The 13219-nt window shown below is 40.4% G+C and overlaps 1 protein-coding gene across 1 annotated transcript; it reads left to right on the top strand.

The window, feature by feature from the left end:
- Window positions 1–628: 628 nt before the first annotated feature.
- ripk4 (receptor-interacting serine-threonine kinase 4) lies at window positions 629–12751 on the top strand. The gene is made up of 8 exons (XM_081354031.1): window positions 629–1036; window positions 5501–5792; window positions 7370–7518; window positions 7644–7693; window positions 8560–8718; window positions 9054–9166; window positions 9650–9893; window positions 10323–12751. Exons 1-8 carry the CDS (start codon window positions 855–857, stop codon window positions 11603–11605), a joined length of 2472 nt encoding a protein of 823 aa, XP_081210157.1. The 5' UTR covers window positions 629–854; the 3' UTR covers window positions 11606–12751.
- The last annotated feature ends 468 nt before the right edge of the window (window positions 12752–13219 follow it).

The raw sequence follows: 13219 nt of genomic DNA, 5'->3' as shown, positions 1-13219 counted from the left end.
GTTAAAAATCAATGAAATACCACCTACTTGGCTTTTTCTAAACCAGAGGGAAAGATTGGTCATTTCTTTAAGATTAATTACCTTACTTATAATCCATTGAATGGATCTTAAAAATATTCAGCATGACTCACTGTTACCTGTGCATTGCACGAGAACATTGTGGCGCAAGGTCTGGTGGATGTAAACTTAATCAGGTCAATCTAAAATGAGTTAATTTTACCCTGAAGCTAAACTGTAATTTAGATTCACGCATACTTAAACCTCCGGCTAATATAAACGCTTCTATAGGTTCAATGATGATTTTTAACATTCCACACGGCTCATTTTAGCCTCATCGCATAACCAGGACATTGTTGAGTAATCCTAGAAAACATGTATTTAGGGGTTAAGGGACAGTCTTCACATTCTTGTTATCTCAGGTTATAAAGGTGTTGGGTGATAACCAGCATTCCTTGAGCTTGGATAACCGTGTCGAATACAATTCCCAGCCTTTCTGAGCAGAAATCTGAGATGTTTGTAACTTCTGGTGCTGTGTTAGATGTAATGAAGTTGAAAAAGTGGATAAACAGTGCTTTATGGGCGTCACCAATGGCCTTTAGCATATAAATGGGCATATGTGTCATACGACTAGATCGGGCAATTGTCTCTTTGCCGTGTTCCTGGCTTAGGAAATGATGTCATTAGGCTCCTCCCTCCTCTTACCTGAACACAGGGGTAGGGCCAGACAGAAGCCGTCTGTACAGACAGGAAAAAAACAAGGAACAGTTCGCAACCTGTTTGTCTTTGACAAAAAACTTTTTTTATGTGAAAAAGAGAATCCAAATTGCACAGGATCTTGTTTAACAACTTGAAAAATGGACGTCCCAGAGAATTCCCCAGGGATTATGGGACTTCTGAAAACTTTTGACGCTTCAGAGTTTGGGAGTTGGGAAAAGATTGGCTCCGGCGGCTTCGGACAGGTGTACAAAGTACGACATATTCAGTGGAAAACATTGCTGGCGATCAAGTGCCCTCCCAGTCTTCATTCAGATGACAAGTGAGTTCATTTTTTTTGTCACTTTCAGCTCACTTAGACTTCTTTAGAAGAGTGTTTAAAGTGTGTGTGTGTGTGTGTGTGTGTGTGTGTGTGGGTGGGTGGGGGTGTGTGTGTGTGTGGGGGGGGGGGGTGTATATTGGTTAACCACAGTCATCTGAAAGGCAAGTGAAGTTTGTTTTTGTGATGTGAAATCCATAATTTGGGAATGCCATACTGGAAATATACTTTCGTGTCAGTTTGCATTGATACAAATTGCTATTTGTTGGTTTGTTTATTATGTATTTTGAATCAGAAATGCAATACATAATTCCTGAACTTTTTTGTCCAATGTGAATTAATGAGCATTAATATTCATTACTTCTAGGCTATTACTAAGTCTATATTCTGTTCAAATTAACATTTATTGTGCTTACCTCACAATATTGAGGTAATTCTGTGCTTGTCCTCAACATGTCAGGAAACTGCTTCTAATATACTGCCTTGAGCTATGATTATGCCCCCAGTCTCACCAAATATGCACAATATCTCTCAAGACTCCGTGTAAAGACTTATATTTACATTACATCCATTTTCCACTTTAACCCTGTCCTGACATGACAAGGAGTGGCTGTATGTGAGCTCTGTTTCCCAGTAACCTTCCATACATAGATCTTACCAGAGCTTTGGTATGTACACAGATGTTGCAGTCACACGCATAACATTTTACTTCTGGTTATATTATTTAGTTAATTATGGTATACGATATCCCTTACGTTTGTGTTATTGCAAGATATTTACTTATTTCATTCATATTACCTTTAAAAAGTTTGGAGTTGGAAAGATTTTTTTGAAAATCTCTTATTGTCACCAAGGCTGCATTTGTTTGATCAAAAATGCAGTAAAAGCAGTTACAGTGTAAATATTATTGCAATTTGAAATAACTGTTTTCTATTTTAATATATTTTAAAATGTAATTTATTCCTGTGATGGCAAAGCTGAATTTTCAGCATCATTACTCCAGTCTTCAGTGTCACATGATCCTTCAAAAAGCATTCTAATATAATGATTTGCTGCTGGAGATTATAATTATTATTATCAATGTTGAATTATCACAGTGGTGCTACTTAATATTGCCAAAATTGTTGCTGCATACCCCTCTGACACTGGGTAGTTGCACCCCTGACCCTAATATTCTCTATTAATATTAAGCCTAATATTAGTCTCCTGGGAATGCTGAGATCTTGAGCCACTAGTCAACCCATTAAACAAGCAGGCATATATGCAATATTAAAGGGATACTTCACCCTAAAATAAAAATGAAGTCATCGTTTACTCACCCTGGTGTTGTTCCAATGCCATATGTCCTTTTTTTCTTTTTCGGACCATAAAAGGAGAAATTTTGAAATGTCCTGCACGCGCTCCTCCATATATAATGGCAGTGAATGGCGACTAGGCTGAAACTTTACCAAAAGGATACAAAAGTATCACTAATGATACAACGAGACACGTTCCATATATAGAAAGTGTTGCGGATGCATACACAATTTTGCGAGAAATAAACAGTCAAAATACTGAGCTCGGCCGTAACTCTGTGCTTGTTCCCGAGAGTGTGTGTGTGAGCCGTCAGCCGCCCCTGGCTCTTTGAAACTGTCTGCATGAAAACACCAATATATACATTTAAAATTGTGATAATTACTCTAGTTTAGACTTTTTGAGTTGCACTTCTGCGTGACCTTTGATACACAATTTCATGTGTTGATATTGTGTGATATTCTTTGGGCATAAATGTTTCAATAGCCTTGGATGAGCATGAATACAGGAGCATGTATTAAGTCTTTTTCCCCAGGGTTCAGGCTATTTGTATTGTTATGCAACTCCTCTGGCCCTATAACTTTATGTAGACTAGGCCCTGATTGTACTTTGTTTATTAGATCAGAGGCACTATTGATATGTAACACGGGAAACATCAACTTGCTTTCAGTCTCTTCATGTGGATGTCACTTTGCATCGCCAAGCTTGAGGAGGAAAAAAACAAAAGCATCTGATTGAAATCTAATGAATGCGGCTCCATGTGACCCTAAACACAGCAGTTTATCAGTACCTGAGATCTGAAGGTAGAGGAATTCTAATTTGCCTCCCTCGTCTATATAGGACACAGACTTAAAAGCAGGCTTTGTCCTCCTGTGCTCCATCAGGCCTCTGGTTTAGCAGAGTTGCAGAACTGGTAGAACTGGATCTGTTTTTTTTTTTTTTTAAGAAAAGAACGGCTTTTGTTGAGCTGAAAAGGGTGGCAGAACCGTGTGGGGCATTAGAATGGGTAGTTTTAAACGTTTACCTCCACGCTCCCTGTAATCTTCTCACTCCTTACCTCCCATTTGTCCATCCCAGTGGGAATCGCACCACTGTTTTCTACCAGACTTTAAGAGTTATGCTTTCTCTCAGCATTGTTAAAGCTAGTTTTATATCGACACTAACCCCCGGCTTGAGCCTAGTCCCAGACTAAAATGCATGTTTGAGCTGTTTTAACTGAATATTATATCTTAAAATATGTCAGTGCCATTGTTTTGTCTCAAGATTCACACCAGTAAGATTTTCTTTTTCTAAAGCACGTTTATAAAAGCTACTTGAATGTCCTAACTAAACTAAGGCCAAATCCTGGCTTAAAGGAGAACTCCGGTCAATTTTAACATTGATCTCATTTTTTTGTAAATTTGGAGTGCTGTCAATACAGAGAACAACGACAAAAATCGGTGTTGCCTACACCGAGTTATCCTCTTTTTAAAATTTGCACCCTGTTGACTTCAATGGGGCAAGTACTAAACCTGCTTTTAGCCTCTTAACATCCTTGATGTGTCATTACAAGTGCACAGGTCATGTGAGTGATTCCTTCGGAGTGAACGCGGGTCAATCTGACAGCAGTAGATGTGAAAGATATTAATAAAAATTATGTTTATTCAGCCAGCGCACATACCTGTATTTATATCCTGTTTTCGGTCGAAGTCCATAGTAATCGATTGTCGAGTTCACGCGCGTGATCATAGGTAACTAAACCTATGCGTGTGAACTCGACAATCGATTACTATGGACTTCGACCGAAAACAGGATGTAAATACAGGTATTTGCGCTGGCTGAATAAACATCATTTTTATTCATATTTTTCACGTCTACTGCAGTCAGATTCACCCGTGTTCACTCTGAAGGAATCACTCACATGACTGTGCACTTGTAATGACACATCAAGTATGTTAAGAGGCTAAAAGCAGGTTTAGTACTTGCCCCATTGAAGTCAACAGGGTGCACATTTTAAAAAGAGGATAACATGGTGTAGGCAACACTGATTTTTGTCGTTGTTCTCTGTACTGACAGCACTCCAAATGTACAAAAAAATGAGCTCAATGTTAAAATTGACCGGAGTTCTCCTTTAATCTAAGCCTTGTCTGTGAAACCAGGCCTAAAAGTATAAAAAATAAACGATTTACTTATAAATTTATGTTTTATAATTTGAGTTTATTTATTGGCTTGTTATATTTGTTTAGTGTTATCAGCATTCTTAGATCTAGTTTTATATCGACACTAAGTGTATTAAAAATCAATTATTTACTATTTTTCAATAATTTGTATTTGTTTGGAGTTATGATATCTCTTGGTCTCTCAGCTAGTTTTTTTTTTTTTCAGTAGAAAATATCAAAACTAAGTGCACTAAAAAATAAACGCACTAATTTTTATGCATTTGAATTAATTTATTTAATGCTAAAATTGTCGGAGAGAACTACGTGACCACTTTGGCTTAAGCGTTGACGTCATATGAGTAATAAAAGACTCAGTAAACTAATAAAGTGATAAGCAAAATGCTGACTTGCAGACTTTTTGTTTAATATCTGTGCTTGATTTCTTGAGTTACATTGTTCAGAGACATGTTGGTGCTGTTTGCAAAGGCCTAAAATATAGTTATAAAATATAAGACCTACATGTCTGACTTGGTACTAATAAAAGGAGTTTTGAAAGAACAAAGTACAAGAGAGCCATTCAAACAACTCCATATCTATCAATGTTAAAGACTGGAATGTAATTAAAAAGATAATGTCTCATAAATATAGCCTACTGTAAACAGCATTGTGGGAAAACGGTAAAGTTATTTGTGTACGCTGGAAAGCTGGTTCAGATGCGCTGGCTTTTTCATAATGGAAATTTAGCCAATAGCTAAAAAAACATTGTGTCATTGTTCATAATACGCTTCCGGACAATATGAGTGAGTCAGCTTTGTGATTGTGTTCAGGTCCAACGGGTTTTAGTACCTTCCCTTGTTGTTGTTTTTAAAAGTGCCTTGCTGTGATTTCTTTATGATCTTTTTAATGAATTGGGTGTGTTGCCAGTTATCCAACTAAAATCCAGCTGAATCCCTCCCATGTGAAGCCATTCCTTACAAAATAAATGCTATATATACATTCCACAGCTTTTTTAACACGTTGTTTTTTTGTTGTTTAGGGAGCGTGCCGAACTCTTGGAGGAGGCCAAGAAGATGGAGGCGGCTAAGTTCCGCTACATCCTCCCCGTGTACGGCATTTGCAGCGACCCGCAGGGATTGGTGATGGAATACATGGAGACAGGCTCTCTGGAAACTCTACTGGCCTCGGAGCCACTGCCCTGGGAGCTGCGTTTCCGTATCATCCATGAGACGGCGGTGGGGATGAACTTCCTGCATTGCATGAACCCGCCCCTACTTCATCTTGACCTTAAACCCGCTAACATCCTGCTGGACGCGCACTACCACATCAAGGTGAGACAGAGCGAGCCACGTCTGGTCATGACGAGGTCTTGGCTCATGTTTTAGACCTTCCAAGGAATCAATCACAGTTGATTCATTGCATCAAAGTTTTGTGTGCGTGATTCATCACTACCCGAGTAAACTGCACTGCTTTTGAAGAACACCTACAGGTTATTTGAGGCTTTACCCTCCCCATCACTCACAAGGGATAGTTCCAAACCCTCGTGTTGTTCCAAACCCGTATGGCTTTCTTTTCTCTCTCTCTCTCTCTCTCTCTCTCTCTCTCTCTCTCTCTCTCTCTCTCTCTCTCTCTCTCTCTCTCTCTCTCTCTCTCTCTCTCTCTCTCTCTCTCTCTCTCTCTCTCTCTCTCTCTCTCTCTCTCTCTCTCATATCTCTCTCTCATATCTCTCTCTCTCTCTCTCTCTCTCTCTCTCTCTCTCTCTCTCTCTCTCTCATATCTCTCTCTCTCTCTCTCTCTCTCTCTCTCTCTCTCTCTCTCTCTCTCTCTCTCTCTCATATCTCTCTCTCTCTCTCTCTCTCTCTCTCTCTCTCTCATATCTCTCTCTCTCTCTCTCTCTCTCTCTCTCATATCTCTCTCTCTCTCTCTCTCTCTCTCTCTCTCATATCTCTCTCTCTCTCTCTCTCTCTCTCTCTCATATCTCTCTCTCTCTCTCTCTCTCTCTCTCTCTCATATCTCCAATGTTGTTACAGACCCCATTAACTTCTATTTATTATATGGGCATATATATATTCAATAATTTAACAACCCATTGTTTACAGTTCTCTGGTGTTTAATAGAATAGTCACATGACATGCTGGTAAACATTTTTTTTTTTTTTATGATTAATTTTCATTAATACTTTTTTATTTATGAACTTTTTGTCAGTTCAGGAACCCCATTTTAGGAAACCCTGTTTAAGGGGTTATACATTATTTTAAAGGAAAGATCATGATGTTCGGATCAAAAGTGCAAAAAATAAAATAAACAGCTAAATCCTGATTTAAATATCTGGATTATGTGCTTCAGGTTCACGAAAACACCCCGTCAACATGATGAATTGTAATCTTAATCCAGCGCTGACTACCGAAAAACAATTTTAATCTCAGTCGTGTCAGATCACCTATGCGGGAAAATTCATAAGCGATGAGGGGGGAGGGTACGCCTAGCGTTTTCTTTTCACGGTCCGCGCATACCTTTCCAGAAAATTCCCTGAGGGTTGAAAAGCTTTCCCATGCTTTATCCCATTTATATCCAACCTTCCCATGGATGAGTAAGCAGGTGTCACGAGGGATGGGTGGGAATTGTCGTGTCGGATTGAAAAGGCTGGATGTAAACATGTATCCTGGACCAGTCTGAACAAGCTAAAGCTAGGCAGTGTTAATGAAGGGTTGGCACACACACGCCTACATATGCGTGCACACATTTACAGAAAAGTCATGTCTTCCTCACCTAATAGGGCACCTGTAGACGACTCTAAACATGTTTTTTTTTTTTTAGCACAGTCAATAAAACCTAATCTAGAGATAACATTAAAACATAAAATCTAAAGACCTAACCATTTCCCTTTTCTTTCTGGTCTTCGTTTTAGATTTCTGACTTCGGCCTAGCCAGGTGGAACGGCTTTTCCAGGAATGACGATATCAGCCGTGATGGGTTTTGTGGCACCATCGCTTACCTCCCTCCAGAGAGGATTATAGAAAAAGACAGAATCTCTGACATTAAACACGACGTGTACAGGTCAGCCAGTTTGGATTGTTTTCACTGTGTAAATTATAACTCAAATATGAGATTAGCTTCTGTTTTTCAAAACCACCTTTCCATGCTTTGTCAACGTTGACTAACACATATGTGTTGTTTCACAGTTTTTCGATCGTTATCTGGGGAATTCTCACACAGAAGAAGCCATATCAAGGTAAGACGAGAAGTAAAATCTGTCTCAATTGGTACAGAGAGCGTCTGGAAACTCCTCTTTATTATGTGCGCCATCAGATCCTGTAAATGTGGATTTTTTTAATTAATTTCAATCTGTCTGGCACTTTGTGAGGGTTGTGATTTCCAGGTACAAGGGAAGAAAAATATATGACTGCTTTTTTTAGTAACTAGTAGTTACAAGAATTCAGTATGAAAGAATGAAACCGAAAAGAGTCATGAGAGGCAAAACTGTTGTGTTTGGCACCAGTGAATATACAATACAATACAATACAATACGAACCTATACAATATCCTGATGTACTGTACAATGAAGGTTGAAATAACAGGACATGAAATTAGCGGCCTCTGTTTGCTTTTTGAGAAGTGTTGATTTATTTTTATTTTTTTCTGGTCTAATGAATTGAATATCTTCAGGAGTTTGTTGATCCCCATTTTCATTAGAATAATGTATATTATTAAATATATTATTTAAATTGCAGTACTTAAACATCAGTGTAGAATTTGTCGTTTTGCCTTTAATTTATGATAATTGAATAAAAAGAAGAAAAAAAACATTGTGTCCAAACATTGTATTAATATACAATATTAATGGAAGGGAATCAGCATAAACAAAAGTAAACCATTTCAGATCTGTAACAGAAATGAGAATTGAAGGGAAATGTGAGTTTTATTTTTTTAGTAATGCAAAATCTTTTTTCTTTTCCTGTTGATCTTTGGGGTGAAATGACTTTGTGTTATTTACTCGATTAAATTGAGGTATTGTAATGAAACTACATTAACTATATCTCTGCATTCTGTTGTGTGGCAAATATACTGATGTTATTATTTGCTCTGTCTGTTTCATAGGAGACAATAACATCCTGCACATAATGGTGAAGGTGGTGAAGGGTGTTCGCCCAGACCTCAGCGTTATTCCCCGCAGTCGTCCCCAGGCCTGCTCAGGGTTCCTGGCCCTTATGCAGAAGTGCTGGGCACATTCTCCTGAAGCCAGACCCAGTTTTCAAGGTGAGTTGTCTCTCGCTTCCATCATACCAGTAACACACATGCTGAGTCACAGGAACCAGAGTTGCATTGCAACAGTGACATGACAGAAAATGCCGGACAACAATATAATGTTGTCATTCATGTTCTGCAGTACATTTATAACTTTCAAAACATGTGCCCAGACGCCTTTCTGTACTGGGGTTTAGGAGTAGGGATTTGGTTAGGATTACATTTTCAGACGGGGATGTGGTTCCAGGATCATGTCTTAATTGGTGGTTATGTATGCATATTTCTATGTTAATGTTAATGCATATGCATATTTCTATGTGTCTAACATGGTTCACTTTCTCCTCCAGAGATCACTTCAGAAGCTGAGGATCTGTGCACCAAACCTCATGATGAGTCCAGAGCTTCCATTTCTTCAGAACCAGATTGTTCCCCCTGCCCTGCCCCAGCCTCCAGCGAACAGGTAAGATCAGATTGATCGCTATGCACGATTGTTCACAAATCTACTTCCGCTGTCATACCGTGTGTGACGTAAAGCAGTGTTTCCATGAAGTTAAGTTCATATGATTCATTAAGACTGACCTCCGCAATGTAATTTAGACTTCCTGCCGCTCAGTTATTAGGCAACTCTTTGGTATTTGTTTGTTTTAGTCTAAGTACATAGTCCAAATGTTTCACCAAGATGACAGTCTTTCATCAGTGACAGAGAATGCCACCAAACTGCATTGTTTCAACAGAACCCTTTTGTCATTTTGTGGGTGAGCGTATAAAACTGTTTATTTTAGGAGCAACATGCTGTCCTCAATTTGTCAAAATGCTACGTCTTTGAAGGAAATGTTTACATCTGCAGTGACTTATTCATGTATGATCCAAGTGGCACCCTCCATCATTTCTAAAATCGGAAAACATCAAATTAATTGTCTCTGTTACTTTTCTTCACATACAGACTAGCAACCAAAAGCCAGTGAGGCCAAAGTCAGCCATGTTACCCGAGAAGGACTGCAGCCTCTCTGAGTTGCTGTCTCAGATCGACTCGGGCTTCTCACGCAGTTTTAGCGACGTCAAAGAGGAGTCCCTTGAGAGCAAAGACAACACCAGCAAGAGACTGTCAGGCATCTCCTCTGTGGACTCAGCTTTCTCATCCCAAGGCTCTATTACATTGTCCTTTGAGAAGGAAAATGCTGTAAATGGTAAGAGAAAAGCAGCTTACCACTCATGTTTTTGTACAGTATACATAAAAGCATTTCTTTTGTTTCATTTTATAAATGTTTTTGTTTTATTTTGCTTTTTGTTTCGTTTTATTTAGTTAATTGTATTGTTTTGCTTTTGTTTTTCTTTTTGTTTTGCTTCGATTTGTTTTATTTTATTTTGTTTTGCTTCAATTTGTTTTTATTTAGTTGTTTTCTGTTTTGAATTGTTTAGGGTTTTTTGTTTGTTTCATTTTGTTATTTGTTTCTTTTTGTTTTTTGCAAAGATTATTAATTATCAGAGATGTTGAGCAGAAACCATTTGAAGAGACTTAGACAAAAATGGACGAGTGTCAATCGTAAATGTCTAATCCATGTGCCAAAAAAAAACATTTTCACTCATTATTGTTCTCCGTTTATGTACTACTTTAGAATCCAGTGAGTTACAGAAGAAGAAGCTTTGTGAAGCCATTCGCACTGAGGACATCGCTAAGCTGATGAAGATCCTCCAGCCACAAGATGTTGACTTGCTCTTGGAGGGTGGCAGCAACCTGCTCCACTTCGCCGTGAGTCTGGCCAATGAGGAAGCGGTTAAGTTTCTGCTGCTTAGCAACTGCAACCCTAATTTGCCCAATGCTCAAGGAGCCACGCCCCTCCACGTAGCTGCCGAAAAGCGGCTGAAGGGAGTGTCCGAGATTCTCCTGAGCCGCAAGACGACAAATGTCAACGCCAAGGACGAGGACCAATACACACCTCTGCACTTCGCAGCCCAGAATGGCGACGAGGCCCTGACACGTTTATTCCTAGACCGTTCCGCTTCCATTAACGAAATAGACGCTCAGGGACGCACGCCGACGCATATTGCCTGCCACCACGGACAAGAGAACGTGGTGAGGGTCTTGCTAAGTCGTGGTGCTGATGTCCATGTCAAAGGCAAAGACGACTGGACGGCACTACACCTGGCTGCCTGGAAAGGCCATTTGGGAATTGTGAAGCTCCTGGTGAAGCAGGCAGGTGCCGATGTTGATGGTCAGACATCGGACGGGCGCACTCCGCTCCATCTGGCGTCTCAAAGAGGCCAGTACCGTGTGGCACGGATCCTGGTGGAGCTCGGCGCTAACGTGCACCTGACCTCCGACGGCCTCCACAGTCCTCTTCACGTGGCCGCGGAAACGGGCCACACCAGCACTTCAAGACTGCTTGTGAAACACGGCGCTGATATTCAAGGCCGGACGGCCAACGGCTGCACCGCCTTGCACTTGGCATCCGAGAGAGGGCACCTCCCGACGGTTAAAATGCTTCTGGCGGAGGGTGCTGAGCCTGAGAGCTCCAACCATGGCCTTCGCACGGCGTGTCACCTGGCTGCCGAGAACGGCCACTGCGAGGTCCTCCGAGAGCTTCTGCAGAGCTTCCCCGACGTCGCTAATGCTCAAGACCGAACTGGATTCACTCCACTTCACCTGGCTGTACGTGGTGGCTACAAAGATGCCATCTGCGTCCTGTTGGAACGCGGTGCCGACGCAGCACCGCTGTCTCCGCAGCTCGCCAGAGAGCACTCGTTTGACTACACGTCGGAATCGGAGCCAGAGAGTCCGAATCCTCTCACCCCGACAAAACCCGAGAGGAAAGTGGTTATTCTGAAACTCACCAACCACAAAAATATTGACGGCACACTGACACCCGTAGACTCGTTGTGTGAATCGGCACCTTGTTGAGGGTCCTACTGGGGCTTTGGCCTCATGGACACCAGGAAATTTTACTAATATGCTCCCAGACACTTTCTCCCTTTTTTTATCTCTCCTACTTTATAAAGACTGATAGATGCTCTAAAATAGGGACTCTTGTTATCCATTGGGATTTAATGTACATACTGTAATTACTCAGTTATTGGAATATTGACAGGTATTTTCTCCAGGGTTTGGTCTCTTGTTGACTTTCCTCCTTAATAATAGTGTTATTTTGTGACTAGAAATGCATTCTGTATGTATATATCGCTACTGTAAATAGAGACTCGATGTTGTACTTCCGGACATCCTGTCATTTCCATCCCATTGTTTATCTATTCCTGTGTTTGTTGTATGTCTTTAATGTCACCATTTTATTCTTGTTACCAGTGTACTGTGGTGATGGATGCAATGCAAGCAATGCTCTCTCCAACCCCAAAATTGTATTATAGAAATTTCGTTTTGTAGCATATTAGAATAAGCTCATCATATATCAACTTAATATTGCACTTAAGTTCAAATCTTGGCTATAATTTAAAGAGAAATGGCAATGTTGAGAGGCTAATTATATAATTTAAATGGTTCCCTCAAATAGAGCTGTGCATTTATAAAGCCATTTGGCTCGTACCATGGGAACAGGCCCTCAGGGGGATCACAGGTGTGGGTAGACCGTATGGGGGGAGGACTCTATCCCATGTACCCTCATGTTCAGGCCACTGGCTCATTCCTGAGACCACTTTATCTTTTCATCACTTTGTAAAACCACTGCGCCGAGCCCTGCATTATGCAAAGGGGGGTGTAGCCGTCATTACCTTTCACTGTCTGGAACAGAAAGCCTGTTAATTGCTAGGTCTTTAAACTACTGTTGAACTCTGTGATTCTGTGTTGTTGTTGTTGTTAGCATCCATGCATCTGTATAAATAATCTTCCATAGAAAACTCAGTAATCCGCATTGGACACCTCCTGCAGGTTTCACCTTGACTGCTGTAATTAGCCTATAGTTGATAAAGCTGCCTTGCCATTCCCCTTTGTACAAAAAAAGGTATTTCTCAGTTATCCATAGTGTTTGCACAGTTTTATATTTGCACACTTTTATATTTGATGAAAAATTAAAGTGCATCACATGTATGTAAAGTATCTGTTGTCTGTTGTTGCATATTTCAGCCCTAGTCAGACTTAACCATTACTATTACTGTTTAACCTTTACTCTTTTCCCCAGTCAATATTTGGGTAAAATAAAAAAACTAGCAATTACCCAGAACATCTTACAACAGCATAGCAACACACTGGCAACCATCCATAACACCCTCGCAATACCTGGCCAGCGGCAACCAATTAGAACATGCTAGGAACCGCATAGTAACACCCCAGCAACCACCCAGAAAACCCGAGAAACCCTGGCAACCCGAACTCCATAGTAGCTACATAGAAACGCCCTAGAAACCACCAAGAACACATTAGCAACAACATAGCAACACCCTGGTAACCACCAAGACCACCCTAGAAACCGCATAGCAATAGTGTTACAGTTGGGTTCTGGAAGTAAAAACTCCATTCAGGAAATCGATAACTAATATACATCTTTAAAGATAGACCCACAGTAGG

This window comes from Scardinius erythrophthalmus, assembly GCF_964197995.2.
Source record: "Scardinius erythrophthalmus genome assembly, chromosome: 23".
Classification (NCBI taxonomy): Eukaryota; Metazoa; Chordata; class Actinopteri; order Cypriniformes; family Leuciscidae; genus Scardinius; species Scardinius erythrophthalmus.
This window is presented reverse-complemented; position numbering and strand designations above follow the sequence as displayed.

Bases quoted from the DNA above. Each gene is read 5' to 3' on its own strand.
- ripk4 (XM_081354031.1), top strand. From the start codon at position 855: ATGGACGTCCCAGAGAATTCCCCAGGGATTATGGGACTTCTGAAAACT. The intron at 9,167-9,649 runs GTAAGATCAGAT...CTTCACATACAG, and splicing joins CCCCAGCCTCCAGCGAACAG to ACTAGCAACCAAAAGCCAGT. The intron at 9,894-10,322 runs GTAAGAGAAAAG...GTACTACTTTAG, and splicing joins GAAGGAAAATGCTGTAAATG to AATCCAGTGAGTTACAGAAG.